The 26,877-nt window shown below is 34.5% G+C and overlaps 3 protein-coding genes across 3 annotated transcripts; all 3 read right to left on the bottom strand.

Moving 5' to 3' along the window:
• Positions 1-811: 811 nt before the first annotated feature.
• Positions 812-3,627, bottom strand: LOC141652557 (putative E3 ubiquitin-protein ligase ARI10). The gene is made up of 2 exons (XM_074460080.1): positions 2,598-3,627; positions 812-1,685 (listed from the first exon to the last, which is right to left on the bottom strand). The coding sequence occupies exons 1-2, from the start codon at positions 3,554-3,556 to the stop codon at positions 914-916; spliced, it is 1,731 nt and encodes a 576-aa protein (XP_074316181.1). The 5' UTR covers positions 3,557-3,627; the 3' UTR covers positions 812-913.
• A 10,372-nt stretch (positions 3,628-13,999) lies between these two features.
• Positions 14,000-18,336, bottom strand: LOC141652556 (type I inositol polyphosphate 5-phosphatase 4-like). Its single transcript, XM_074460079.1, has 11 exons — positions 17,486-18,336; positions 17,153-17,206; positions 16,952-17,015; positions 16,754-16,858; positions 15,864-16,218; positions 15,601-15,782; positions 15,392-15,500; positions 15,154-15,299; positions 14,683-15,054; positions 14,508-14,571; positions 14,000-14,319 (listed from the first exon to the last, which is right to left on the bottom strand). The coding sequence occupies exons 1-9, from the start codon at positions 17,577-17,579 to the stop codon at positions 14,850-14,852; spliced, it is 1,314 nt and encodes a 437-aa protein (XP_074316180.1). The 5' UTR covers positions 17,580-18,336; the 3' UTR covers positions 14,000-14,319; positions 14,508-14,571; positions 14,683-14,849.
• A 1,717-nt stretch (positions 18,337-20,053) lies between these two features.
• On the bottom strand, positions 20,054-22,762 carry LOC141652555 (high mobility group B protein 7). The gene is made up of 6 exons (XM_074460078.1): positions 22,418-22,762; positions 21,125-21,207; positions 20,856-21,039; positions 20,659-20,761; positions 20,461-20,550; positions 20,054-20,352 (listed from the first exon to the last, which is right to left on the bottom strand). Exons 1-6 carry the CDS (start codon positions 22,549-22,551, stop codon positions 20,305-20,307), a joined length of 642 nt encoding a protein of 213 aa, XP_074316179.1. The 5' UTR covers positions 22,552-22,762; the 3' UTR covers positions 20,054-20,304.
• Positions 22,763-26,877: the final 4,115 nt, after the last annotated feature.

Raw genomic sequence — 26,877 nt, 5'->3', positions numbered from 1 at the left:
TAAGTTAGAGAGTAAAAACTATTTATTTATAAAACAAAAACATTTACAATTAATATCAAGACATCTTTTACGAAAAAAAAATTAAGAAAAAAAAAATAACATAATAGACATCGAAAAATACGGTCAAAGTAGCGTCTTGAATACCACAATAAAGCAAATGGGTGAAAGTAGAAAAATGAAGGGAATATATATTTAATGTACATAAATTCAGTTAGGTATATTAAAACGGCTCTGTATCTATGTTACTCGGACTCTTCAATATTACCTCCATACCCGTGTCGGACACTGGACACTCGGATATGGGTGGGACACTCGGACATTTCATTTTAGACCAAAAACATTCGGCCCTGTTTGGTAAATGGCATATTGGCCAAATTTCAGCATATTGGAGAGGTTTAGCATGTTTGACTTACAAATATGCTATTTAGAGCGTTTGGTTAATGACATATTGAAATAGCATATTGGGGTCCAATATGCTATTTTGCAATATGCTGCTCCTACTAGCATATTAGGTTAGCGGATTAAAAAGAAAAAAATATTGTCTTATTTACCCCCTTAAAAAATATTAACCTTCCTTTTATATATTTAATAAATAATTTATCATATCCTAATTTGTCATTTTACAAAGAATCTAAACAATCTGCTAATCTAAAACTGTCAATTATCAAACACCTCTAAAATAATTCTGCTAAATAAATCTGCTAGTCAAACCCGCTAAATCATTATGCTAGTCAAATTTGCTTTCTAAATCTGCTTCTGCTAATACTAATCCGCTGTTTACCAAACAGGGCCGAATTCTTTTTCAAAAAATAGAGAATCCGACACTTGGACACATACCCGTGTCGGATACTTCTAACCGAGTCTGAGCAACATAGCTCTGTATGTTTCTTAAACACACACAAAAAAGATTTACTCATTCATCAAAGCAAATCTCACAAGTAAAAGCCCACACAGGATTCATAAAGCTACATCGATCACAACTCCAGTACTCAATTTCTTGATTTGCATTCCCCTGACCCGGAATCGAACTCGAATCAGTATTCGTTATTTGCTCTGGCTCTGGCTCTGGTACTTTGAACCCTACTTCGGACAAACCGTTCTCCAACCCCTTAACCAAGTTCTCAAAGAAAGTCCCGGTTACCTTCGTCAACCCAAGTAACTTGACCCGAAACTCCTTGAAATCGAAGTTATGAGCGACACCATCACCGCGTTCATTAAAAAAAACCTTTAATTCCCTCTCGGCACAAGAATGTAGCCATTCAAGAGCCCTCTCGGCTTCACCTTGCAAATACTCGAAAAGTTCTCGCTTTTTATCTTCATGCTCGAGACTGAAAAACCCGTAAGCATAAGTCCATTTAAGAATTCTTCGACACTCGACTATCTTTTCCCAAGCCTCGAAGATGAAATCGAGATTGGATACGGGTATTCCGAGATTTTCACTTAGAAGGTGGATCGTGTCGGACTTGATTTCGGTCAAGTCAGCTAGAGCTTTGTCTCTTGACTTGTTGTTGCTAGCCCAACGTTCGTAGTAATGCGCGTATCTTTGTATCGATCGCTTTGCCATTTCTCGTTGTTTGTCATCGTCGTTGGTTATCTTGGGCTCAAGGTGCCGGTAGCCATTGCAGTTGCACGAATACTGAGTGGTAGGGTGCAAAGTACGTCCACAATGCCAGCAGAAGTGGTGCCTGCAGATATAATGGACAAATTTTGGGGACGTGAAGTTTCATTTAGGGAAATGATAATGCCACTATATTTTTTTTTTAATGCTAAGAAAATACAAGATAAGTTTGAGGGTACGTTACTATTCACTGTCTCACAAATATGAGTGTCATTAGTGGTTTGAGCTTTAAAGAATCATTTCGGTTTTTGAAATCCGTCCAATAAACTCACTAACTCAATCGTTTTGGTGATAAAGAAGCCACAAGGGCATTATATGGGTCTACCTAGAATAACTCAATCACACTCGAATTATTTACCAGGTCTACCTAGAATAACTCAAACACCCTCGACTAGTTTTTATTCAATCACACGACTTGTTTACCAAGTCTATCTAGAATAACTTAATCACACTCGACTTATTTAGAGGGTCTACCTTGAATAACTCAATCACACTCGACTAGTTTTTATTCAATCACACGACTTGTTCTATCTAGAATAACTTAATCACACACTCGACTTATTTACCAGGTTTACCTAGAATAACTCAATCACACCCGACTTGTTTTTTTTTTTTTTCAATCACACGAGTTGTTTACCAAGTCTATCTAGAATAACTGAATCACACTCGACTTATTTAGAGGGTCTACCTAGAATAACTCAATCACACTCGACTTGTTTTCATTTAATCACGCTCTATCTAGAATAACTCAATCACACTCAACTTGTTTAGCTAGAAGTACTAATATAAACAAACAACACTACTTGAAAACATTCAAACAAAAACCTACATAAAATAAAAACATTATTCTTGTTTGTGACGAAAAAGGTACTTGTGACATCTGTCACAACTACCTTTCCATCTCATCACTATCTAAACCGGTTCTGAGACGTCACAAACAAGAATTTACGAAATAAAAAAAGGGGAATTAAGAACATACTTGCAAGGTTCACCACAAGTCATATGATTACACCCAGTATTCTTCTCAATAGGCCTCTTACACTTAGGACAAGGCTTAGAAAATGCAAGAATCCACTTAGTATTCTCAGCTTCATTACTATTCTTCAACATCCATTCTTTCACAATCCCACACTTCACCGGTCGATGCGGTTCCTCGCCGCAATTAAAACAAAATTCATGCTCACATTCACACACAACATCATACACATCACTACTACCTAACTCGAACTCGACAGCATTATTGCACCCCGGTGCAGGGCACCACTTGGTGTTCTTCTTCTTGAACTCGACGTATGATCGAATTAAATAAGCTAAATACTTTGAGGTAGCCTCTTTCGATGCTAACTCGGTTACCATGTCACGGTCAACTGCGGCCGGACACTTTGGTTCAGGGCACTTTAAACGTAAACACCCTGAACCCGTCTCGTCGATTGTGATATCGACGTAGTTTCTCCAACATGTTTTACAGTAAATATGTCCGCAGTTCGCGGAACGAACTTCATCAGTCGAGAATTCATCGTCGAAACAAATCCCACATCGATAATTTTTTTTATTACTAAAGTGATTAACAGTAATGTTGTTAATTAATCCGACTTTAGTTCGAACTTGTTGTTCGTTAGCGAACCAATCGTCGTTTAATTGAGAAGTGGACCAATTATAATGACAAAGAAGTAATATTGCTTCGGAAGTCGATAAAGATAAGACGGATGAAACATACGAGATTTCTTCGTCTTGTCGACGTTTTATTTCGACGTCGTTTAAGATGGTGTAACGCTTTTCCTTGCAATGGTTCGAGTTGTTGCCCCCATCGGCCCCGTGAGGGTTAGGTGAGGACGAAGCAGCAAAGTCTTCGTCGTTGTTGTTGTCGCTGTCGTCGTAGTCGAATTGATCGTCTTCGTCGTCGTTGTATGAGAGATTATCAGCATCATCAAACTCCATTATGGCTGATGATGATTTATGAATAGGATTTAGAGGTTTAAGTTCTTAGGGTTTTTGAAGAGGTTTAGTTCGGCGGAGTGATTGCCCTAATTGTCGATATTGATAGGGACATAGGGTGGATACTCCGAGTCAACACCGGAAAAAAAAAAAAAAAAAAAAAAAAAAAAAAAAACTAATGTAGACAGCTTGAGGATACTAAGATCAAGGAAATTATGGTAAATAATATCTCAATATATTATCGCCGGTAGTTGTTTATACGCGAAAGCGGTGATTAGCCCCATAACTTTAGTCAATTGTGAGATTAGGCCCCATAACTTATAAATGTAGTAATTAGGCCCCATAACTTTGATAAAAAGTGAATTTCAACCCAATTTTTTATTTTCAACCAAAATTGCACCAAAAAAATTCAATTTCATTCATCAATACTCCCTCTGTCCCGGTCATTTGTTGTCCTTTTCCATTTTGGGGTGTCTCAGTCATTTGTTGTCCTTTCTATTTTAAGAATGAATTTGATGACTAATTTGATCATTCACATCCAATTTATTCCACTTGTCATTTAGTAATTGGCCTCCTCCCCCTTTCCTTGGTCTTTGTGCCAAAATCAAAGGACAACAAATGACCGGGACGGAGGGAGTACAATTTATAATTTATAAGTATATAATAAAACTTATTCGAAATTTAAATTTGTGTATGCAATTTATTACACATTGTTGAAAACAAATATTTGAATGAATTAAATAAAATTGAAAATATGTAAACGTACTCTCATATGTATGTGAATTATAATAAAATTAGTAAAAAAATATTCTAAAAATTATGTTAATAAATTAAATAAATACTTTTTAAACTAGTATAGAACCCGTGCAATACATGCACGGTATTTATAGAGTTTTATTTTTTAATATACTATTTATAGATTGTAAATTGACAATTTATTAATTTTTATAATACGACTTATCTTACAAAGTTAACGAAATTTTTATTGCAAAAAACTTAGAGACAAATTTTATGCACCTCAAATAGGAAAGTACTAGGTTTGGTGCCCGGCTTCGCCCGGGCTACCTCTATTTATCTTAAATTTTATTTTCAATGAAATAAACTATGTTGGAGTTGTCTAACTCACACGTTTACTATTTGTAATATATTTTTCTACGACATATCTTGTATTATGATGAAATGTAAAATTTATTTTCAAATTATGAGACACGTTCACTAAACTCGCTATTAATATTATTACTTTCACGACATTCTTTCTTAATATCATTACGTTCACTACCCCCGTGGTTATTATTGTTCTTTTACTAATTCCTCTATTTTTTTTTCTGTTAAATTCATTATTCCCGTTAATTTTATCCGGCCTATATTTAAATAAGTAAAATTTTTCCTTGAGTCGATTGGTTATTTAATTGTTCATACTTTTTCTCATTGTTACCATTGTTACTTTCACAACATTCGTAGTTACTTTCACTAATCTCATTATCATTATTATAACTGTCACTACTCCCACATTAATACCGTTAATTTTATTAATCTCGTTGCTGCTACTATTACTTTTACTATATCATTTAATTTAATGTATAATTCTATGATGATACTAATTAATTCCATAAGTGGGCATGTTAATTTTAAGGAAAATTACTATATTCTTGTGTTTTCTAAATTTAATCACTTTAATTTAATGTAATTTCCATAAATATTCTTCATCAAGTTATTTTTATATTATACTTTTAACCAAAACTGTATAATATTTACATTGAGGTCCCTTTATCAGGTCCATCACACGGTGCTATAGATTTAAAACTATATAGTATAATTAATTTGTATAGATTTCGTTAATTACATTGAAGTCCCTTGGTTTCTGGAATTAATATATAGTATTGATTGATATAGGGGATTATATCAGAATAAGAAAAGTATATAGGGGATTATATCAGAATAAGAAAGTATATAGGGAATTATCTAAATAGGGAATGTGTTTTAGGCGGGAAAAATTGGAGCTTTTCTTATTCTTTTAGTATATAGAGATGTTAATAATTATTTAGTGTACAATGAACTTATATATAAAATGATTTAATGATATGATTTAAGTTGAAAAGAGAAATTGAGTTAGATTTCACTTTTTGCCAAAGTTATGGGGCCTAATTACTACATTTGTAAGTTATGGGGCCTAATCTCACAATTGGCTAAAGTTATGAGGGCTAATTACTACTTTTGCGGTTGTCTATATAACAGTTTGTAGTCGGGTCGGGTCAAGTCGGATGCGGACATGCGGTCATATCGGGATCGAGTCAGATCGGGTCAGCCAATCCTTTCGGGTGGAGTCGATACTGGATCGGGTCGTTATCAGCTCGGGTCATTTCAGGTCAAATGATATATAGGGTCGGGTCGGATTTGGGTCGGGTTATTATCGCAATAGTCAATTTTTTACCATTAGATTTATTTTTTAACAATTATTTGGTTTAGTTACTTCATTATTAAGTCGAACGTATCAATCTAAACACTAAATTAGTTCCATTTTGTTCAATATTAAGCTTAACATTGTGGGGTCATCAATTTAATTGGGTCAATATCGGTCGGGTTCAGGTCACTGATTATCGAGTCATGCATGTCGATTTCGGGTTGAAAAATTCTCGGGTTTATCGAATCGGGTTTGATCGGGGTTAAGTCGGATCACTCAAATCGGGTCGAACTTACCAGCTCTAAGTTTGTATCCTACAATGGAAAGTATATATTGAAGTAAATTCATACTCTAATGTAGAATCGGAGAAATATTTAGTCAATGGTTTAACTTTTATGGTAAATTAGTACACGCCGTCGTCGTCTAGGAAATTAGGATGTATTAAAGATTTTATTCTTATCGGATCAAAGATCGAAAAAATAAATTATGTGAACTAAAGATCAGGCCAAAAGAATTTGGTACAAGAGCGGCTCGAATATGATAAAGGCCATGTTTGGTAAACAACGAATTCATTTCAGCATAATCAGATTGCAAGAGCAAATTACAAATGACAGATTTTATCAGAAGGTTTGACTAGCATTTTATAATTAGCAGAATTAATTTGAATGTTTGATAATTGGCAAATTAGGATTAGTAGATTGTTAGTTTTCTTTGTAAAATGGAGAAAATTTTCCTATTTTACAATATGCTAACCAATATGCTGGGGTAAGCATTATGCTGTTTTACAATATGTTGTTTACCAAACACTAAAATTAGAATATTGATTGGTCAAGCATGATAAAACCCTTGAATATGCTAAAAATTGGTCAATATGTCGTTTACCAAACAACGCCGAATTCTTCGATCTCGTGTGATATTATACTGAGATTGACCAAAAACTAAAATTTGTCGCAAATTTGTGTACCATTTTATATGGAGTAAATATTCCCTTAAATCGATTAGTTGCCTATTAGTTTGCCCTTCATACTTTATAATTTAAGGTGACTATTATAATTTAATTATTTTTCTTAAGATATTTACTTTCCTAAATTTAAATAACTAAGTAACAATAACTACGATTAATAATTTCAATAATTTAAACAAAGTAAAATTATCTAAAATTTAGTTATCTACTAAATCAAAAAATTATAAGTTTTTAATTTCAATAATATTTTTCGTTACCACCAGTGCAATGCACGGGTTCCAAAACTAGTTAAAATATTAATGAAAGACACTTGTCAAAAAAATAAGATGACAAATGTCGCTTGTTGAAGGTACTAAATTGGATTAGTTTATTTATTACTCCCTCCAATTTTTTTTTATCTTCTCCTTTCTCTAATATATGTGAGGAGTATTTTATTGAAAGGAGAAGATAATAGGAACTTGGAGAGAGTATTTTGTATTTTGTTTTAGCTAATAAGTAACATCATTCTTGTTTAAAATCATCTTAACTTAAAATGACTCTCACAACTAATTATAAAAATGTGAAAATGAAAAAATGCTCTTAGCTATTGTTGCACAAAGATAATTGTATAAGGCAAGTTTGAAAGGAGTAGAAGTTTAAATATGGATGAAGGTGCATCTAAGGATGGAGCTTAGTGGTTAAAACTTGGGTGAAATTTTGAAGAGAATCTGGTCCAAGTCTCCCCAATAGCAATTTTGTGGATGTTTATGGTCTGAGTCTATGCCTTACAGACTTCACGCCCGTTATTTTCAGTGGTGTACGTGGTTTGCAGACTATTACGGTTCCAGGTCATGATTTTCATGTGATTTGAATGTACTCTGTATAAGATTATTACAAATTCTCACTTTAGACGGACACTATCCGTCTAAAGCTGTAGACGGATAGTGTATGTCTTACAAAATGAGAGTGGATAGTGCAAGTTGGTGGAAAATTGATACCCCACACTTACATTTTATGAGAGTGACACACTGACACTATCTATCTACAGTTTTAAACGGATAATATCCGTTTACAATGAGACGGATTGTAAGATTATATAGGGTGGACTAAATAGCCAATAAATACTTTTATGGGTTGTACTATGGGCCTAGTACTTAAGTGAGTTTACATGATACTCTTTCACGGGCCTAAATGAGAAAGTAACTACTTATGGACTGACACATACATACAGATTTACAGTCCACCAGCCTATATCATACTTTACCTTTCTCTCTTTCAAACACTAATAGGCCCGGTTTTTTCTGGTTTAATATTGTCTCATTTTAGTTTAAATGTAATGTCATTCAGTTGAGTAACTTGAGTTCAATTCAATTCAGTTTAGTTCACCTTAATTCAGTTCAATTCAGCTGAAAGAACGGGCCCTAAGCCCTTTTTTCAAAATAAAAAAATTGTTTTTTTTGGACAACAATAAGAAAAATTGCTCGTAATTATTTTACCTTGTAATAGTGATCATTTTTTTTTTTGGTAAAATGACTTCAAAAATATAGAGTAATGAATCATCAAATAAGGTACATGGAAGATAAACTATAAATATGCACCAATTCTTATTTCAGACCAAGGTATCCGTCTTATTAATAAGACGGATACCATATTCTCTCACAAAATATCCATTTAGGGTGAGTGGAGAAGCACATGGGAGGTCCCACCTTTGTCCCCTCTACCCATTTCCTCTCACACAACAACCCGTCTTAAAATCCGACCCGTTTTAAGCAAGACTTACTCTATGTAACATATTTCTTACATACTGCCTTTAATAGCTTTTTCTATTTAAGCTAGCTAAAGTTTGAGATTTAACTCACTTGTCAAACACTTGAGCGAAAATAAGCTCAATAAAATTTTAGTAAAATAAGTTCTTTTAGTCAAATAAGAAAGTCAAATTATGGCCCCTACTTACCTTGCAAAGGAATTTTTAATCTTGCTTGATTGATCAACTTGTTGAATTTGGTTTAGTTACTTTGTTCGCAACTGTTGAATCCAATTGTTTCACAAATAACAAATTCAATATTAGTACTTCGTAGTAACTTGTGAAAGAGTTTACATAAAATCTCATTGAAGACGGGCGACATCTGTCACAAGTTTGTGACGGATACCGTTTTCTCTCACAAAATGTCCATTCAGAGGTGAGTGAGAAGTACATGGGGGTGTCCCACCTTGTCCCCTCTCCCTTTTTGTGAGAGGTCACAAACTTGTGACGGGATTAGCCCGTGACAAGCAAGACTAGCTGAAGAGTTTAATACGCCGCCTACTCAGCTTAACTTGTTTGTGGAATATTAGCACCATGAAATTGCAACCATCAGATCAAGCTAAGCCCTTATTACATTGTTCGTTGACTAACTCAGTTTCCAATTGCAATTTATCAATTAAATTCTTCCCCTGGTTTGCCCTTACCAAAGTCCGGCCACCTAGTTTGTAAACAACGTAAGAGTTATATATTTGGTGAATTTGATAGAAATAAACCATGATAGTTGAAGGCTTGGAGCCTCCGTATAGATCATAACATCCACGATAAATCTGATTTATGTTAGACCCTCTTGATGACCACGATATTTAGAGCCTCTCAATATATAGATTATAACATTTTTATAGAAATAAACCAGTTTAATTGGTCTAGCTTAAAACCGTCTTAACTCACAACCTCTTATAACCTGCTTTTATTTCCAACTCTACTTTAATCAAGTGTAAAAAACATCTTAAAACAAGAATTGGTATAAACCATGATATTAAGGCCTTGTTCTTTTGGATTTAAAGTCATTTAATTTAAATTCAGTTCAGATCCTATAAGTTCAATTCAGTTCAGTTCAGATCCTATAACTTCAGTTCAGATCCTATAAGTTCAGTTTAGTTCAGATCCTATAATTTCAGTTCAGTTCAGATCCTATAAGTTCAGTTCAGATTCTATATGTCACTTAATTAAAGTTCAGTTCAGATCATATAAGTTCAGTTCAGTTCAGATCCTATAAGTTCAGTTCAGTTCAGATCCTATAAGTTTAGTTTAGTTCAGATTCTATAAGTTCATTTCAGTTAAGTTCAGTCCAGTTTAGATCAAATTAGTTTCAGTTCAAAAGAACACGGCGAATTGTGAATTAGGCCATGTTCTTTTGGATCAAACTTATAGATCTCGAATCGAATCGAACTTATAAGATCTCAATCGAATCGAATCGAATCAACTTATAGGATCTCGAATCAACTTATAGGATCCGAACTTAATCGAACTTATAGGATCTCGAACTTAACTTATAAGATCTCGAATCGAATCGAATCAACTTATAGGATCTGAACTGAACTTAAATTAAGTGACGTATAAGATCTGAACTGAACTTATAGGATCTGAACTGAACTGAACTGAACTGAACTTATAGGATCTTAACTTAACTGAACTGAACTTATAGGATATGAAATGAACTTAAATTAAGTGACTTCAAGTCAAAAAAAACATGACCTTAGAGATCAATACCCTAAATTACTTAGGATTGATCATATATGTAAAGTTAATTCACATGCACAATGAAACAAACATTAAATTCTCACCGTACAAATGATCTTGTCAAACATAGACCTACGTCACTTCCATCGATCATAAATATGATTACACTACTCATGCACTAATCACAAATAAATATTGTACGTATATATACATGTTAACCTAAGAAAAGTTATAACGTAAACATTTCTTCCATACGTACTATACAATCATAGATTTTTGTCATTTATTTTGATATGATCCCACGTGTTGCATAATTGCATATATTTGGTTGATGTGGACTATACAAAGATAACACAACATTCGACATGGCAAAATTTACCTTATTGGTGAAAGATAAAAGTTATCAGAGTAATTCGTGGGGGGAAATCAGACGTAAGACCACCTTAAAATACAGTGTGTAACTCCAAGAAACTTTCATGTTTTTTTTAATGTATACGTGGTCTTAAGAATAAAACGAGTCAAATAACATATACTCCGTAATTTGTATAGGTGGGATAAACCTTTTGATAATTCCAATGTATTTTGTTTTTATCTTACGTGTGATACTTAACCCGTTTTAAAATTAAGACGGATATGTCCGTCGTCTTAAATTAGAATTTGTGTTTTTCAAAATAATGGCATCATTAAGACATTAATCCGTGTTTATAGGGTTTTGTAAAATATGAATACGGAATCGAGTCAATGTAAATTTACCTTGAGTTAGCAAAATAAAGAAATTAAATTTCGATAATCAAATAAAAAGCTAATTAGAATTTGTACTAAAAACTTAAAGCCGTTTGAAGGGTGAAATATATGCGAAAACACATCTTAAACCTTAAATAATGATTACTTCTGTACTAATTTACTAGCTATGTAAATGGGTTGCTTGAAATTCGTTTTAGACTTACAATCGTCCTAAATAAGGCTAAAAACAGGGGCAAAGCCAGCAAGGTTTTCGCGGGGGTGATAGCGTCGCTGAAAAATAAAATAAAAATGAAAATTTTATTCAAAAATTTCGATATTTTCGGCTTTAACAATTACATTAGCAATTTATCCCCGCTTCACCCTCGGACATCAAATCCCTACCTTCACCGATAGTGGAGATTAATTTTTGGTTTACAATTTTTTCCATAAAAATTGGAAAATAATAACGCAACTATACTTTTGTGTAATGCCATAAAAATACAAGTAAAGTCTAAGAAATTAGTAATAGGCTATTATTCAATATTCATTGTCTCACAAACATAAATGACATTAGCGATTTTATTTGTATAGTGCAATAGAAAAATCATATTTTGACTGCAAAATAGGTGTAGGTTTACAGAGTAGGACTTACACGTTTACTAGGTACTATTCACGTCACCATTCTGTATAGCAAATAAAGCATTTACTGCTTTCTTACGTAATAAATACGTGTAACTTCCTCAATTTCCTAAAAAATTTCTTGGTGATCACAAAATAATCACAAATTATATCACTTCCACTTTTTTAGCCAGCGTGGATGTTACTACCTGACATGGTATCACCAATTCATGGACTATACAACTAGTTGTATATGTTGTACGGTATAGAATCTGAGCTTTGTGCTAAAGTATCTGAGCTTTATGTTAAAGAATATGAGCTTTATTAGAAAGTATTGAGTTCATCCATTTACACATTAAAAACATGAACTTTAAATTAGCTCAAAAAGAATACACATAAGCTCGAATTCTTATACTTGGTTGTACCATGCTTATGGTACAACTGGATGTATAATCCTATTTGTGTGGTATCACACACAAAAAAAAAAGAATAATGTGTCGATTTTATAAACATGTTTCCGTTTCGTTTAGACTTTAGATTAGTTTGGTTTAAGAATACGAGCTCTAGTTTTTTTGTTTTTAAAATTGATTAAAATCTTATAAATTTAGTTCAATGTAGAACAACATAACTGAATTGTATGAGTAGTAGAGTATGAGAAAGGATTACCAAAAAAATGTTTTTCTATTCGATTTGTTGTGCGGAAGCGTGAATATCCCCGTGTTGGGCCTCTGCTGCATCTGTGTCCACAACCCATAATAGTACGATATTGTCCGCTTTGGGCCAAGCCCTCACGGATTTACTCTTGGGCTCCTTCCCAAAAGGCCTCGTACTATTATATTTTCTGGACACTTATAAAGATGATCTTCCATCTTTATTCTACCGATGTGGGACAAGGGTTTGCACCCTAACACGATTAATTGTCACAACATACTGTATAATTGTGATAAGAAAGGAGATAACGTAACTAGGATAGAAGAAGTATATAAATACAACATTAACATTTTTTGTAAAAGAAATTTCTAAGACTCGCGATAACCTTAAATCCATGTTAAATTTCATGATAAGAAATGAGTTAACGTAACTAGCATAATAGAAGACGATTATAAAATTTACAATCGTGCTTTTTTTGCCAAGTTACGCAACGGTCTTAAATCCATGTTATATTTGAGAACCGTATATTTCAAACTCGGAATCGTTTCCGATTAATAATCGGATACAAATAGGAGCCAATAAATTGGTAGTAATACGGAGTAATGTGGTATTGACATCACTTAAGTGACACTTGAAGGTCAGAGTCAAGTTTCTGACGACTTGTAAAACAAGCCAGTTCTCGGCTTTTGGTAACAAGGTAATAAAACACAGTAAAAAAGCAATGAGTACTTGAATAGTAGATGGATCATTGGTTTAATTATTTGCCTATGTCACTTGGTATATTTGGGAATTTGATCCCTTCACTTGTTTCTTACTCTTTTTGGCATCATTAATTCATTACCTCTACTGATATCCGTGTATGGTTATAAACGGGCTAAATATTCATTCACTTTAAGCCTAAGACAAGCAACAAGTTGCATGCTGGGGCCCAAAAATGTCACCACTTTAAGCATATTTGACTCGTCTTTTACTTTAGACGGATATATCCGTCTTTAATGAGACTAATTGTGATCCATTTACCAGTGGTGGCTAAGGACTTGTTCTTTTGGACTTAATTTCAGCTCTCATTCAACTTACTTCAATCTTGAGCCTACTTCATTTCAATTTAGCTCATTTGAGTTCAGTTCATCTTATTACAACTTAATTTATCTCGACAAATTTCGATTCATTTCAGTTCAATTCAGCTTTATGCAACAAAAAAAAACAGGCTCAAGGCCGAGGTATCATGACAATAAGTTGTGGGTTCGAAATCCTGTCCTCCCTATATTGTACTGGTCTATTAGTAATTCGTACACTCGGATTGCTTTAGCAAATTTTAAAAATTTCTACACTCAAATTACTTTATCCTATTAATAATTTGTACTCCCTAGTTTCGTACCTCCTAACAATTCCAGATCTCTATTAACGATTCTCGACTCTGCCACTACTTCTTAATAATGAAAATCTTAATTATTTTTTTTCCAACATTACTAAAATAATTGTTTGCTTCATTTGAACTCTACTTCTGAAGCATTCATTTCTCATATATTTACCTCAATCATTTAATATATTTCGCGTCTAAGAAATCATTTCGTTTTTTTTTTTTTTGAGATAAAACATTGCAAAAATTAAAAACTCCATCTGTATAATGATTATAACAATGAAAAGTCTCATTTTTTTTCTTACTTTTTATACAATTGGTAATGTATGTCCAATAAATGATTGTCAGCCCACATTTTGATCTCTTATAATGTGAGAGGGGCACTATCCGTCTTCAGCTTGTGCCGGATAGTGCCCGTTTTCAATGAGAATTTGTGTTTATAATTATAGCTTTACAATTGAGCAATACAATGTATACTGTACAAGTTAGCAACAATTATTCTGTGCAATTTCCGGCAATAATACTCTTGAATTTTGTTGCTTTTCTCCATCAATGTCTTGCAGAGAAACTAGTGAATGAAAATGTCCTGCATAACAAGGATGATAGGTAAAAAATTCGTACTAAATTACCAACCAACTTATCCCGTAACTAAAAGGGTATCGGAAAAATGAAGACAAACCGAAAATATAATGAAAATTACATTTAATTTGTTTTGTAGAAATGAAAGTACAAACAGATTCGACAAAAGAAACAGAATGAAAATCGAGTACTAACCCTTTTGAGCGAGGGTTAATGGTAGCATGTCGTTATTCCCATTACGCTGTCGCTGGTTTACTACCTACACACATTCGGGGAACCAGAGTAAATTCTGCGACTCAGAAACGGCTACATCCGGTCTATGTATAAATATGACTGAAATTACAATTTTTGGTTAGACGACTAGACGTACCTTTTGAAGGTTCTCTTCATCTGTTGCAGTATCTTTTATACACGGAACACCTTATCGTCAAAGAAAACATCGTCTGTCACGAGTTTCAGGATGCAAATCAGAGTTTGAGAGTCATATACAGGAATCTGAATAAATGATCGAGATTTTGAATCTTGCATATATCCAATTTATCCGCGTGAATGAGGCAAAAGTTCTTCAACCTCAACTCGAGCACTGGAGTAGCTCCAACTTTTCCTGAATCTATCTCGGTGACTCGACTCTACCTCAGCCAGAAACACACTATAAACAGGCCGATGATCTGAGAACCTAGATTCTCCACGAACATAAGATAGTTGGTGAAGACCGTTCCCATACCACAATATTCGGTCACACCTTCATATGCAAATCAAGCTCATATTATTAATTACAGAACTTTCATTTTCTCGCTTCTAAACCCTCAAAGACTCGAATAAATAAAACGACAATATTTACCATGCAGGAGTCCTCCGCTTTTGTTTCTGAACATCAGAACCTGCGTATATATCAGAGTTTTTAGTATACTTGTATGTAGGAGGAAAGCATATATTTCCTTCTTTCCATCCCTCAAAGACTCGCCCTCGTCTTTGCTCTATTCGCAGCTGTTAATAAAACAAAACACATCAGAATAATTTATCACAAGAAATAGACGCTCTGAAAGAAAACGGACTGATATAGTATTGCAGTAACATGCCTGGTCATTCTCGAGTAAAACTTTCCAGTTTTTCAACTCAATTAGTGCTTTGGCAAACGGATAAGAAAGTGAAACTCGATAATTCAAATCACCAAGCCAAATGACGCGGCTGCACCAAAATTCAACACAGGTTAACCAATTTCACACATTGCACATCTAAAACCGTCTCATATAAAAATTTTGTAAGAACTTGGTAAGTGAGATCTTACTCATGGGACAAAATTGTCTGTGGAGAATACATGTCACACTGATAAAATCTAGTCTTCCTTAATATCTCCATAACATCAGAATTTCGTCGTAGCTCATCACCCTCTTTCTGTCCTGAAGTTAGATGGCTACAGACAAAACAGAAACTCGTCTGGTGCAACGACATACTGATAGATATCGAACCCTGCAAATATCACATTTCAAGATCAATCCAGTCCTTGCCTCATTCTAAATCGTACAAAGACTCGAGTTTTGATTTAAATACCTTGTTCCCTAGATATCCCATTAATCCTCTTCCCACGCAGGATATCCGCGTATTTTGAACATTATCTCGTAGATCACTCTTGATCCAAACAGTTAGAAATATTCCCACCATTTGCTTGCTTGCAACCAAACTATACCTGGACTGCCCTCTTCGGATCTCAGACTTCTCCAAGGGAATGTCGAGAAAATCTGAGTCTTTTTGGCCCGTTGAGCCCTCATATTTGGCATCTAACACGATTTTAGAATCAGGAAGATTGTTTAGAGTTCTCCGAATTAGTGCCAGCCATTTTCTCGCTGGCCCGTTGTCTTCATTACCCAAGACATTGCCAGCATTCAGAGGAACAATTTCTTGAAAACTGAAAACCAGATAACGGATATAAGAATGCTGAAAATGCAGTAAGTTGCAATCTTTCACCTAAAAACAGCATTACAGATTTACAGCAGTACAGCAGCGGATCTACTCACGGCATTCTGGGGTGCGCGGACACCAGAAACAGAATTTTTTTTTTTGCGTAATTTATCTAATTTTCAGGCTAAAAAAATAATTTTATAATTCTTTTATGTGTGTATAGATTTTAAATATTAATCAGGACCCTAGAAAGAATTTTTTCTGGATTCGCTATTGACAGCAGATGGTGGGATAAGAGGGGTCGGATGCAGGCAGCCTAACCCGTGTTGTTTAAACACATAAAGGTTGTTCACCGATGATTCATAATGCAAATGGCTTCAAAAATTGCATCGAATGACAGATACTTTATAATAAACGGAAAAAAGAGCGCAACCAGTTTAGTGAACTATTTTGCTTTATTCCATCATATTTCAAAACAAACGAAATGTAAACAAAAGCGATAAACTTTCAGGTAATTAAAGATTGAAAATCGAAACACAAACCCTAAAACATAAATGTCAGCAGGAGGTGAATTATGAAGCCATTCTTCAAGATCCAAATGACTAGGCGGGGAATTTCCTGCAACATTCCATGTAGCTACAAAGATCCTACAGACATCGAAATTCGAAAACTAATAAGCAATTAAACAACATAAATTGAAGCCAACATAAATCAATGAATTATAATGATATGAGACTAACCTATAGTTTAGCACATCTGTTTCTTGACGAAAATGATCAGAATTACTTCTGATTGATGATGTCTCTGATGAACAAATTGAAGCTAAAAAAATTAACAACATAAAATAGAATTACGAGAACAACAACATTACTCCAGTGTCTAAATGGCTCCTGCAAATTGCGGGATATTATAAAGAATGTAGTATGTAACTGATAAAGTACCTGTTTTGCATTTCTTGATAGTAGAGTTATTATAACTCCAGTATTCATCACTACCTGAAATTAAAAAAAGTGCATCAAAATTTAAAGCAACAATTAAATCATTAAAAATGCCACCAAAATAAAACAAATACTTTTACAAATGACAATTATAGCCCAAAATAGAACTGAATTCAACAGTGTATTGATTTTTTCATAAAAAAAAACTATGTCTCAATCATTTTTTTATCTTTTAATTGACGGTAAACAAATGATTGAGACGGAGGGAGTAGCGGTTTTATAATCAAAAAGAAAAAAATGGGGTAAACAAAATAAATTAAAAGAAAATAATCACACCTCCATAAAAGACACTATCAGCATCAAATTCCTCAACTTTTTCCTTGATGTTGAACCATTTCTTTACCAATGTCTTGGGCCATAAAATCTTCATTATACCAAATTAATCTTTTTTTTTTTTATCTTTTATCACAAATTGAACTCAAAATTTATGAAAGAAAACTAAAAAATTTAATAATAATAATTTTTTGGGTAATTTTTAAATGCACACACCTTGCTCTTTTTGGTGTTCCCAGCTGTCATTATTCAAGTACTTCATATATAGGTCACACTCCCTTTCACACAAACTTAATGTTTTTTTATTTTAAATTTTTAATAATAAAAAAGTTTGAAGTAGTTTTGGAAGTAAATTATGACTAAGAAAAAAAAATTGAAAAAAATCTTGAAAAAAGGAAAAATATTTAAAATTTCCAACAATAGATTATTAGGTGAAGATAACACAATGATACCCAAATGATTAATTAAAAAAAAAAGGGCACTTCAACTTTATTTTCTTCTATATACAACTATTTGCATTCAAGTAATGTAGTACAAAGATGATCAAAATTAACAAAGAAAATGTTAATGATTTAGAAATTTGTTTCTGGGTTTTGCTCTTGGAGGTAAAGGGTACGAAACCCAGTTAGGAATTTTTATTTAGTTGAGTTATAGTAGAGAATAATGTGAATGAGGAACAGAGGAAAAAAAAAACAGAGGAAAAATACGAGGAAATGAAAGAAAGGGACGTGAGAAAGATAGAATTTTTGAGTGACAAATGAAGGAGAAGAAGACAATGTGTGGGGATAAAAAAAGCGAAGAGAGGGTGGAAAGATTGTACGAGAATATATAATGCAGGTTGTTTTGAGTGTAATAACCAAGTACCCAATTTGGAGGGGGGAAAGGGTACAATTAGTCAGTTTTTTTTTTTTTTTTTTTTTTTTTTTTTAGCGAGTTGAATATGCATCGAAGGTTATCTTTGTTTTATGTTATTACGGAGTATTATATAGGTTATATGCTTTGTTTACGACACAATAATTTTTTATTCTCATGAAGAAATTGTTTTTTCAATTTAAAGACAATTTTAGTAACAGAAATTATCAATATCAAAATTAGATCTAAGCATAACAACGAAATTAATACTAAAATATAAAAATAATATTATAATAATTATGATAGTGTAATAATCCCCACTCGAAGGAGTTACATACCGCAAACCTCAATCTAATTAAAACAAAAACAGAGCAATGAAGCTTATTATTAAAAACAACAAATAAAACATAGAATTACTTAATGCAACTTGCTCTAATGACCCGTAGGTTCGAGTCCTAAACGAGGAGGATAATAAGTGATAATAAGATGATGTGTATCGTTATCATATTTGAGACCAACCATATCACCTACACTAAGGTTTTTATGGTTAAAATAGTTAAACCATACTCCTTCACCAAGAGTGCAACGACGATTATCTCTCTCATCAGCTTCTACGGACATGCTCACGGGTCGAAATCCTGCGTCACTTGCGTCTCGTACCTTGAGAGATACTAGTTTTTGTCGAGACCATAATGAACGTTCTTCGACTTTCAAGAGAGGTAATATTTTGTTTTCAAATTCGGACGTGGGGAACAAAAGACGGCTATTCCTCGAGTATGATGACGACGCTTTATTGTCAAGCCTCACAAAGATATCTTCTCCAATCATGGTGTGTGTTTTAGGGTATCGAATGAAGTTTTTCTGCATTAGTTTTACGTTCATAACATTTGTTTTTATAGTTTTTTTAGGGCAATTAAGCAATGGAAAGTAGATTATTTGGTGTTAGAAGCTTTGGAAATGAAATCTTGTGCAAATACGCTGATTATTCGTTGTATTATAAACTTGACTATTTTGTAACAAAATCTTTCGTGCGTTGTTAAGCTTTTTCAGTCTTTGGAATATATTGGATATTCATTTACTAAAACAACGATATTTCGTTAAATTTCATAGATCTATCTATACTAGAATAAGTTTTTGGCATGCAATGTATGGAAATTACTAGTTTAGAATCCGTGCAAAATTGCATATGTAAATATTTAGGCCTTGTGCAATTTCTTGTTTTAATATTATCTTATTTTAAGTGTATAACAATGGGCATTGGCGTAAGAAATTAAAGTTAAAAATATGAGAGATTAATTTAAATTGTTTTGAGTCAACGTTAGGTCATTGAGTCATCACCATCATAAGAAAAAAGTAAGCAAACATCAATACCTCTCGCACCGATCGGAAGAACCATAAGAAAGCATTGAAAACTTTGGGGAATTTGGATTTTGGATCCTTCGTTCGTTTTCTCATCATTACCCCGTGTTCATCCCCACCGCTATTTCTAGAATTCTACTCATGTCCGACTGTCCGTCACCATAGCTGACCAGTGATCACTGGCGACTGGTCTGCCAGTGATAACGCATCAGGTAAACTCACAGAAATTAGTCGAAAAACGACTACTGTGACATCTAAACAAAAGACTTTTTGTTAACAGCATGTTAAGCAAAGCCATAAGAGCATACAGTACCGTTCAAACAACCATCTAAATAGGCAAATCAGAATAGAACGTAGAAGTTGTGCTAACAAAAATGGTCGATCCAAAATCCGTAGCAACATACGATTTACTAATGACAGAAGCTACTGTCAAACATTTGTTCAAGCAACGATAAGATGCTTTCAAAGAGTTTCATAAGCTTGAGTGCTGAGACCACTATAAGTAACTACTGCTAATATTCTGCTACCCAGAGTTAGAACCAAAATTTACAACCCAAGATAATCCGAAAAAAACTTCAATTCGACATTCTTCGAGTTCCCTGTTCAAAGATCTACGCATCTTCATCGCACAATTCCTCAGCTTGCACATCAGCAGTTTCCTAATCAATGAACAACAAAGTGTTTAGGTGAGACACTGTATTAACAGGGAATAGATCAGTAGAAAAAGCCGTATCATATTCATAGGCAAGCTGATACTATCTGCATACCTCTTCTTCTTTCTGAGCATTATACTCCACCATGGCCTTCTCATACTCCGCCTTCAGTTCTACTGCTCTGTCCAAATACGGCTTCTTTTCCTGCATTGTAAATTGCAATAATTAAAACCACCATTGCAAATCACTTAAATTAAACATGTACAGCAACTGTAAAGACTAAAGAGCATATAGGTCGGACTGAGAATATACCTCATCAGTCATCGCCTTCCACTTAGCACCAGCATCCTTAGCAAGCTCCTTAATACCCTTGGAATCGGGATGCTCTTCCTTGTAAGTCTTCCTGAAATCCTCCCTACAGTTACCAATTACAAACCGATGATCAGAACATGTGTCAAGCAGAAGGATAAGAGTTATAGAACTGAATTGAAACAGTCGTCGGTAATTACAAGAAAAGGAAGTAGCCACTGAGAGGGCGCTTTGGCATGTTAGGATCCTTCACTTTTGTTAGCTTTCTCTTCTTTGACCCCTTTGTTTCAGTAGCATCTTCAGATGATGCAGCAGATGAAGCAGCCTTCTTCCTTGGGGCTGGCTTCTTCTTCACTTCAGCTTGTTTCTCGACAACAGTTGCATCTGGAAACAGCAAAAACCAAATGTTAAGAACAATCTCAACTGGCATAATACGGTATATACAGTTAAGCGGAAATGCATAACACACCTAGGCTCATCTTGATCTTAGCTTCAAGGCTGCAGTCATGCATGTCAATAAGCGCAACTGCTACACTGCTCTTGCACTCCTCACTGTCACATTAAGTAAGCAATCAAACATTTTGTTCATGATGATTATGAACACAAGAAAACAGAACAATATCCATGTAAAGAAACATGCTAAACCAGTAACCAGATACATACAACAACACAAACTCGGTATTGTTTGTTTAAAACCACGCCAGTGCGTGACATGTAGATGCAATTAAAAGGCTTTCAACAAAGAACAACTGCGTGTGCTAATCTGTTTTCATCACAGTGACAGTGACTAAATCACCATTGCATTGCTTAGCAAAACAACTCGAGAAACTAAGATAAGCAATGCTAATAGCTAAATCTTCGCCTTTTACACAATAACTGTGATAGTAACTAAATTAATCAGAAATATAAGTAGTCAAGCATTAAGTAGCCAAGTCTACAAAACTAGCAGCATAATCGAGTAAAACAAAAAGTAAGCAAGCTCCACATGCCAAACAAACAACAATGATGAAGGCCTCAAACAGTTAAGAAGCGAAAAATGACCTCAAAAGGAACAGATATTGCTACCTAGACAGCAATGTATAGCGATTTTTTACATGAAACCGTACATAAAGTCAGGCAAACATATTTTCTCTCGGTCCAAATCATTTGTTTACCTTTTCTATTGTTTGAGAGCCGTATTTTAATCAAAGGTAAACAAACAATTAGGACAAAGAGAGTACATACTCTACATTACTAATTAGATGAACAAAACACGCGTTAATTCAATTGCAACAAATTAAAGCAATGACGAGCAAACTAAGTCATAAATTACAACAAACATGTCATGAACGAGTGAATGCAACTGAATATGTTGAAAGAGTAAACAACAAAATAATCGAACAAAACGATAAGCGATCAGAAGGTGAGAATACAGGATTTCCGAAATAATTGATTAAAACAATTAGGTAACCCTAGTTTCACACACTACAAGCAGTCGCAAACGAAGAAATTCAATCAATTAATAATCAAACTAATTAGATGAACAAAACGCATCGGAAATCGCTAATCACACAGTAACCGCAACGAAATCTAAAAATCGTATTCAATTAAGCTGAAATAACAGCGAAACTACGCGTATTACTCCGGAACTGCAATTACAGCTTAATTAATCAGAAATAACAAACCCTAGGTTACCGAATCAATATGAAAGTCTCTTATAAGACGGTTTAAAGTAAAATAACACGCGATTTGAAAATAACACTTGAGTAAGACGATTTTATACCAGCGAGTGAAAGCGCTGCCGTCTTTAGCACGCTTAAGTGAAACCGCGGCAGCAGCAGCAGCAGCGGAGGAGTTTGGAGTATCAGCTTCAACTCTCTTCCTTGACTTTGGTGGATTGTTGCTTACGGTCGCCATTGTTGTTTGAAAGAAGAAATTAATTGAGATGAATTAAAGTGTGAAGTGAAAGACGGAGAAATGTGAGGAGGGAGATTATGGAGGAGTTGGGATTATATATGGTTGAATTAATTTGGGGGAAATGAAATGAAGGAGGGAATAATTTGGGAAATTTGTTTTTTGAATATTTTTGGGGGAATTTTGAAAAGGAATGTTGTTACGCACTTGGTCTTCATTGAAATTAGTTTTCCCCGCCTAAATATTTCGGTTTACCGCTCGACCTTCATTCCGTCTAAAACTTGTAAATTTGTTATTGATCCATTAAAGTCGGTTAAGGGGATGGGTTATCTCGGGTTTTGGTTGGGTCGGGTTAGCATTAACAAAAAAAAATTAACGCAATAGTGGAGTGTTTATGGTCGACTATAGTGGTGAAGTTAGAGGCTAGCAGGGGCGCTCGCTGCTCACCCTTCTGACGGTTGAGATTTTCGAAACTTTTAGTTAAATAATTTGAATTTTTTTTCGAGAGTACCTTATATTATTGCCCATTCGCCCCTCCTAAACTCAAATCAGACTTCGTCACTAGTCTCAGGCTATGTTTGTCACTCTAAAGTGACATACCTAGTATACGTGTTTTGTGGGCTATCACGTATATCCGGGGGTTTACCCCAATGCACATTAAAGGTAGCAATTGCTAGAGCTAGTCATCAGCACATGCTGACCCCGCCCACCCCGACCTGCCCTTGACCCGCCATTTTAGCAACAAGTAAAAGAAAATGGTACGGCTCGCCAGTCCAGCCCACCTTTGGCCCGTCTAAGACAGAGCACGGGTCGGGCCCAAGTTATATCTCTCATACCACGGCCCGACCTGTCTCACTTACGGGCGTAGTAAGGGCCTGACCGTAAGAGCTCAACCCGAATACGACCCGAGAACACATCTAGCAGATGCGGGACCCTTTTTTTTTGCATTGGTAGTTTGGTACCTATGGGTTTGTATTAATAAATTACGTTTCTTTATGTCACATCAATGGATGAATTCAAATTTAATTTTATATTTTCTTATGGTAGGATTTAACCGATTTTTTTTTATGTTTATATGTTAACGTATTGTATATAGAGCTGGCAGCCTGGCAAAAGCTAAACTGACCCGCCCGAAACCCGACCCGATACAACCCGAAAATCAGGTGACCCGAAACCGAACCAACCCGATCCAACCTGACACGCTAACCGATAATATCCCTATTTTTTCCAACCCGAACATGAACCGACCCGACCCGACACGACCCGATCAAACTTTCAGCTTCTTTCGATTTGCAAAGGATTCGGTCAGGCTAACCATGTTGGATCAACTTTTGTTAACTCTATTTCTTACGAGTGCAAAACATCTTCATTTTCAGTTAGTGACCCACATTCATCCATTATCTTATGAACATGGATTCAACCCGACAAAATCGACAAGCCTGGCCCAATACATGAAAGTGGCTTGATGTACAAAACAAATAGTATTGTTTTTTCACATACGAATTTTATTCTTTTATATACGTTATTTATAATTTTATCCTTGTCATTTTTTTTTTTCACTCAATTTTTTTTCTCCCTTTGCTCATCTCCCTTCATCACCTTTATCTGAGAAGAAGGATGATGGTGACATTGAGTTATGTGATTTTGTTCGTATTTATCTCCGCGTTTCAAGGAAGAACTTTCTTAATGACAAAAATAACATAACGCCTGCTTGGGGTGGGATTGCCCTAATTGTGACCCAGGATGATGTTACCGACATTACAATTAGGCCAATGTTTAATTCACTATTTGATGCTAATTGCTAAAAGTATGAACATTAAACAATTAAACCGGATTGCGAAACGTCGTCGACGTTTTATAACGAATCGTCGACGTTTTAAAAAAAAAAGACAAAACTACCCTTCCCCTCCCCTCCTCTCTCTGTATCACACTACTCCCTCTTTCAACCTTACTCTCTCTAACTCAACCTTACCCACCCCACCGCCGCACCACCACCACCACCACCGCAGCAACACGCACCACCGTAGCACCGCATCTTGTCGATTCTCTTCTCAATTTTGTTCTGATATTCTCAAGTAAGTCCGAAAACAAAATTGTTTTGAATTAGTTTGTGATTTTAGTTTGTATAAATTGATTTTAATTAGGTTTTGTTTGTCTTGATTTGTATGAATTATTCTTCTTCATTCTTGTTTTTAATTCCCTGCCCATGCAAATCAGTTTTCAATTATCGTCATTATCGAATTTAATTCGGTTTTCAATTAGATTTGTTGATTTTGTTGTTGTCGAATCAGTTGTTATTGTTGTTATTGTTATTGAATCATTTGTTGTTGTTGATATCGGGTTTAATGGAGGAAGATAGACGTTAGAATTCAACGTCAGGGATGGGCAGGGACGTTGAATTCCAACGTCTGGGATGGGCAAAGACAATGAATTTTGACGTCTTGTGTGGGCAGGGACATTGAAGTTGCTTGTCCATTATGGTCATGGATGTTTAGTTAGCACGTTCCTCTTGGTGGAAGACAATGAAATTGGTTGTCTATGCTATTGCTAGCTTGGACGTGCAGTATTTCCGTCTCTCATTGGCATCGACGTTGGGTTTCATTGTCTGACCTGGCCATAGACAATGAAACTCAACATCTTGCCCATGGCCGGACATTGAAGTTCATTGCCCGTCTATGGTTCGGACTTGTAATTTTTGTTTAGACCGTTAATTTTGTATTCATTGTCCGTCTATTGTCGTTAGCCGTTGATTTAGATGCTTGGTCGTTTGCCATTGAATGGAGTTAGCAATCTTGTATTTTTTTTTTAAGTTTTTTTTTTTTTGGGAGAGAATAGAGTAAAGAGAGAGAGTCCAAGGGTATTGATGGTCTTTATTTTAAAAAACGTCGACGATTCGTTACAAAGCGTCCAAGGGTATTGATGGTACCCCTACACTTTTTAAAACATACATGGTACCCCTACACTTATGTCATGGGATGATAAATGACACGCTTGGTTACGTGTCCAAGTCATCACTTAACGCTTAAAACTGAGTTTAATTGGCGGAAAATAAAGTTTAGGGGTGTCATGTACTTCCTCCATTCAACTCCACTCTACCGATTTCTAATTTTTACACTATTCATAAATGCACATTCAATCTCGATTTTCTCTCAATACATAAGTGAAAATATAATCATGTGGGATCTTGTTTGATTCGTTTTTACGAGTACATTAAAAATATCTAACTTTTATAATTTTTGCAAATACGTAGTTAACGATATTTACCGCGTAAAACACGCGTTGGCGAACGTGAAAAAGCAAAGTGGTAGAGTGGAGTTGAATGGAGGAAGTATGTTTTAAAAAATGTAGGGGTACCATGTAGAAAGTCAAAAAATTGAGGGGTACCATGTAGAATATCCCATGATTTTTTTAATATATGTTCGTTGTATGCTTTGTTACCAACGCCACCTCCACTAACCAATTCCGGTAAGTTCACTCACCGACAAACCATCAACCTAATTGAAGAATTTGGACAATTAAAAACCCTAATTTCATGACCGAATAATTGATAAACAAGTTTTTAATAATTGCTAAACAAATAATTACTTCACTATTTGAAAAACTTGAAGAATTATAATCCATTATTCAAAATTTTAAAACAAGTAGATTCAATTTTAGGGAAAAAAAAGTATAGATAAAACCTAATTTGTTTAAGTTTAGGAAAAGGGTATAATACGGAAAGTTAATGAAAAAGTGTATGTGGAAGAGTAAAGTCTGTATGTGAAAAAGTAACACCGAAACAAATATACCCGAAAACAATTCAAAAGTCTGGTTCTGGATGATGCACATTTCAAATGATAATTAGTGTGTTGTGTGGAATCTAGGTAGGACGGATACTCCTCGTAATGAGTTGTCCCGTGTTCGACATCGTATCCGACATCGATACACGTCTAAAATTGTCGGACTCGGACACCTATAAAGTCGTGTCTAACTTTATTTATTTATTTGGACATTGTATCCATGGTATTTGGACACATGTCGAACATGTGTTCATGGTATTTGAAGTTTGAACACATTTTACAAACACTTTCAAACGGAATCAAGTTGAATTTAAGCTGAATAGTATGCATTATTATATGGTGGAGAAATGAGTTGAATGGTTGGTGAATGATATTCTTTAGACAATGAATGAGATTTCCAAAGAGATTGATTCGATGATTGGTTTGGGTTGGAATTGAGAATGAGTTATAGTTAAGGTCAAATTTTACCTTTATTTATTTAAATTTAATATCAAATATATTTACAAAAATAAATTAGTACGTCATTTATTACTAAAAATATATTTTATTA

This window comes from Silene latifolia, chromosome 4, assembly GCF_048544455.1.
Source record: "Silene latifolia isolate original U9 population chromosome 4, ASM4854445v1, whole genome shotgun sequence".
Classification (NCBI taxonomy): domain Eukaryota; kingdom Viridiplantae; phylum Streptophyta; class Magnoliopsida; order Caryophyllales; family Caryophyllaceae; genus Silene; species Silene latifolia.
The sequence above is the reverse complement of the archived record's forward strand: the minus strand, read 5'-3'. Positions and strand labels throughout refer to the sequence as shown.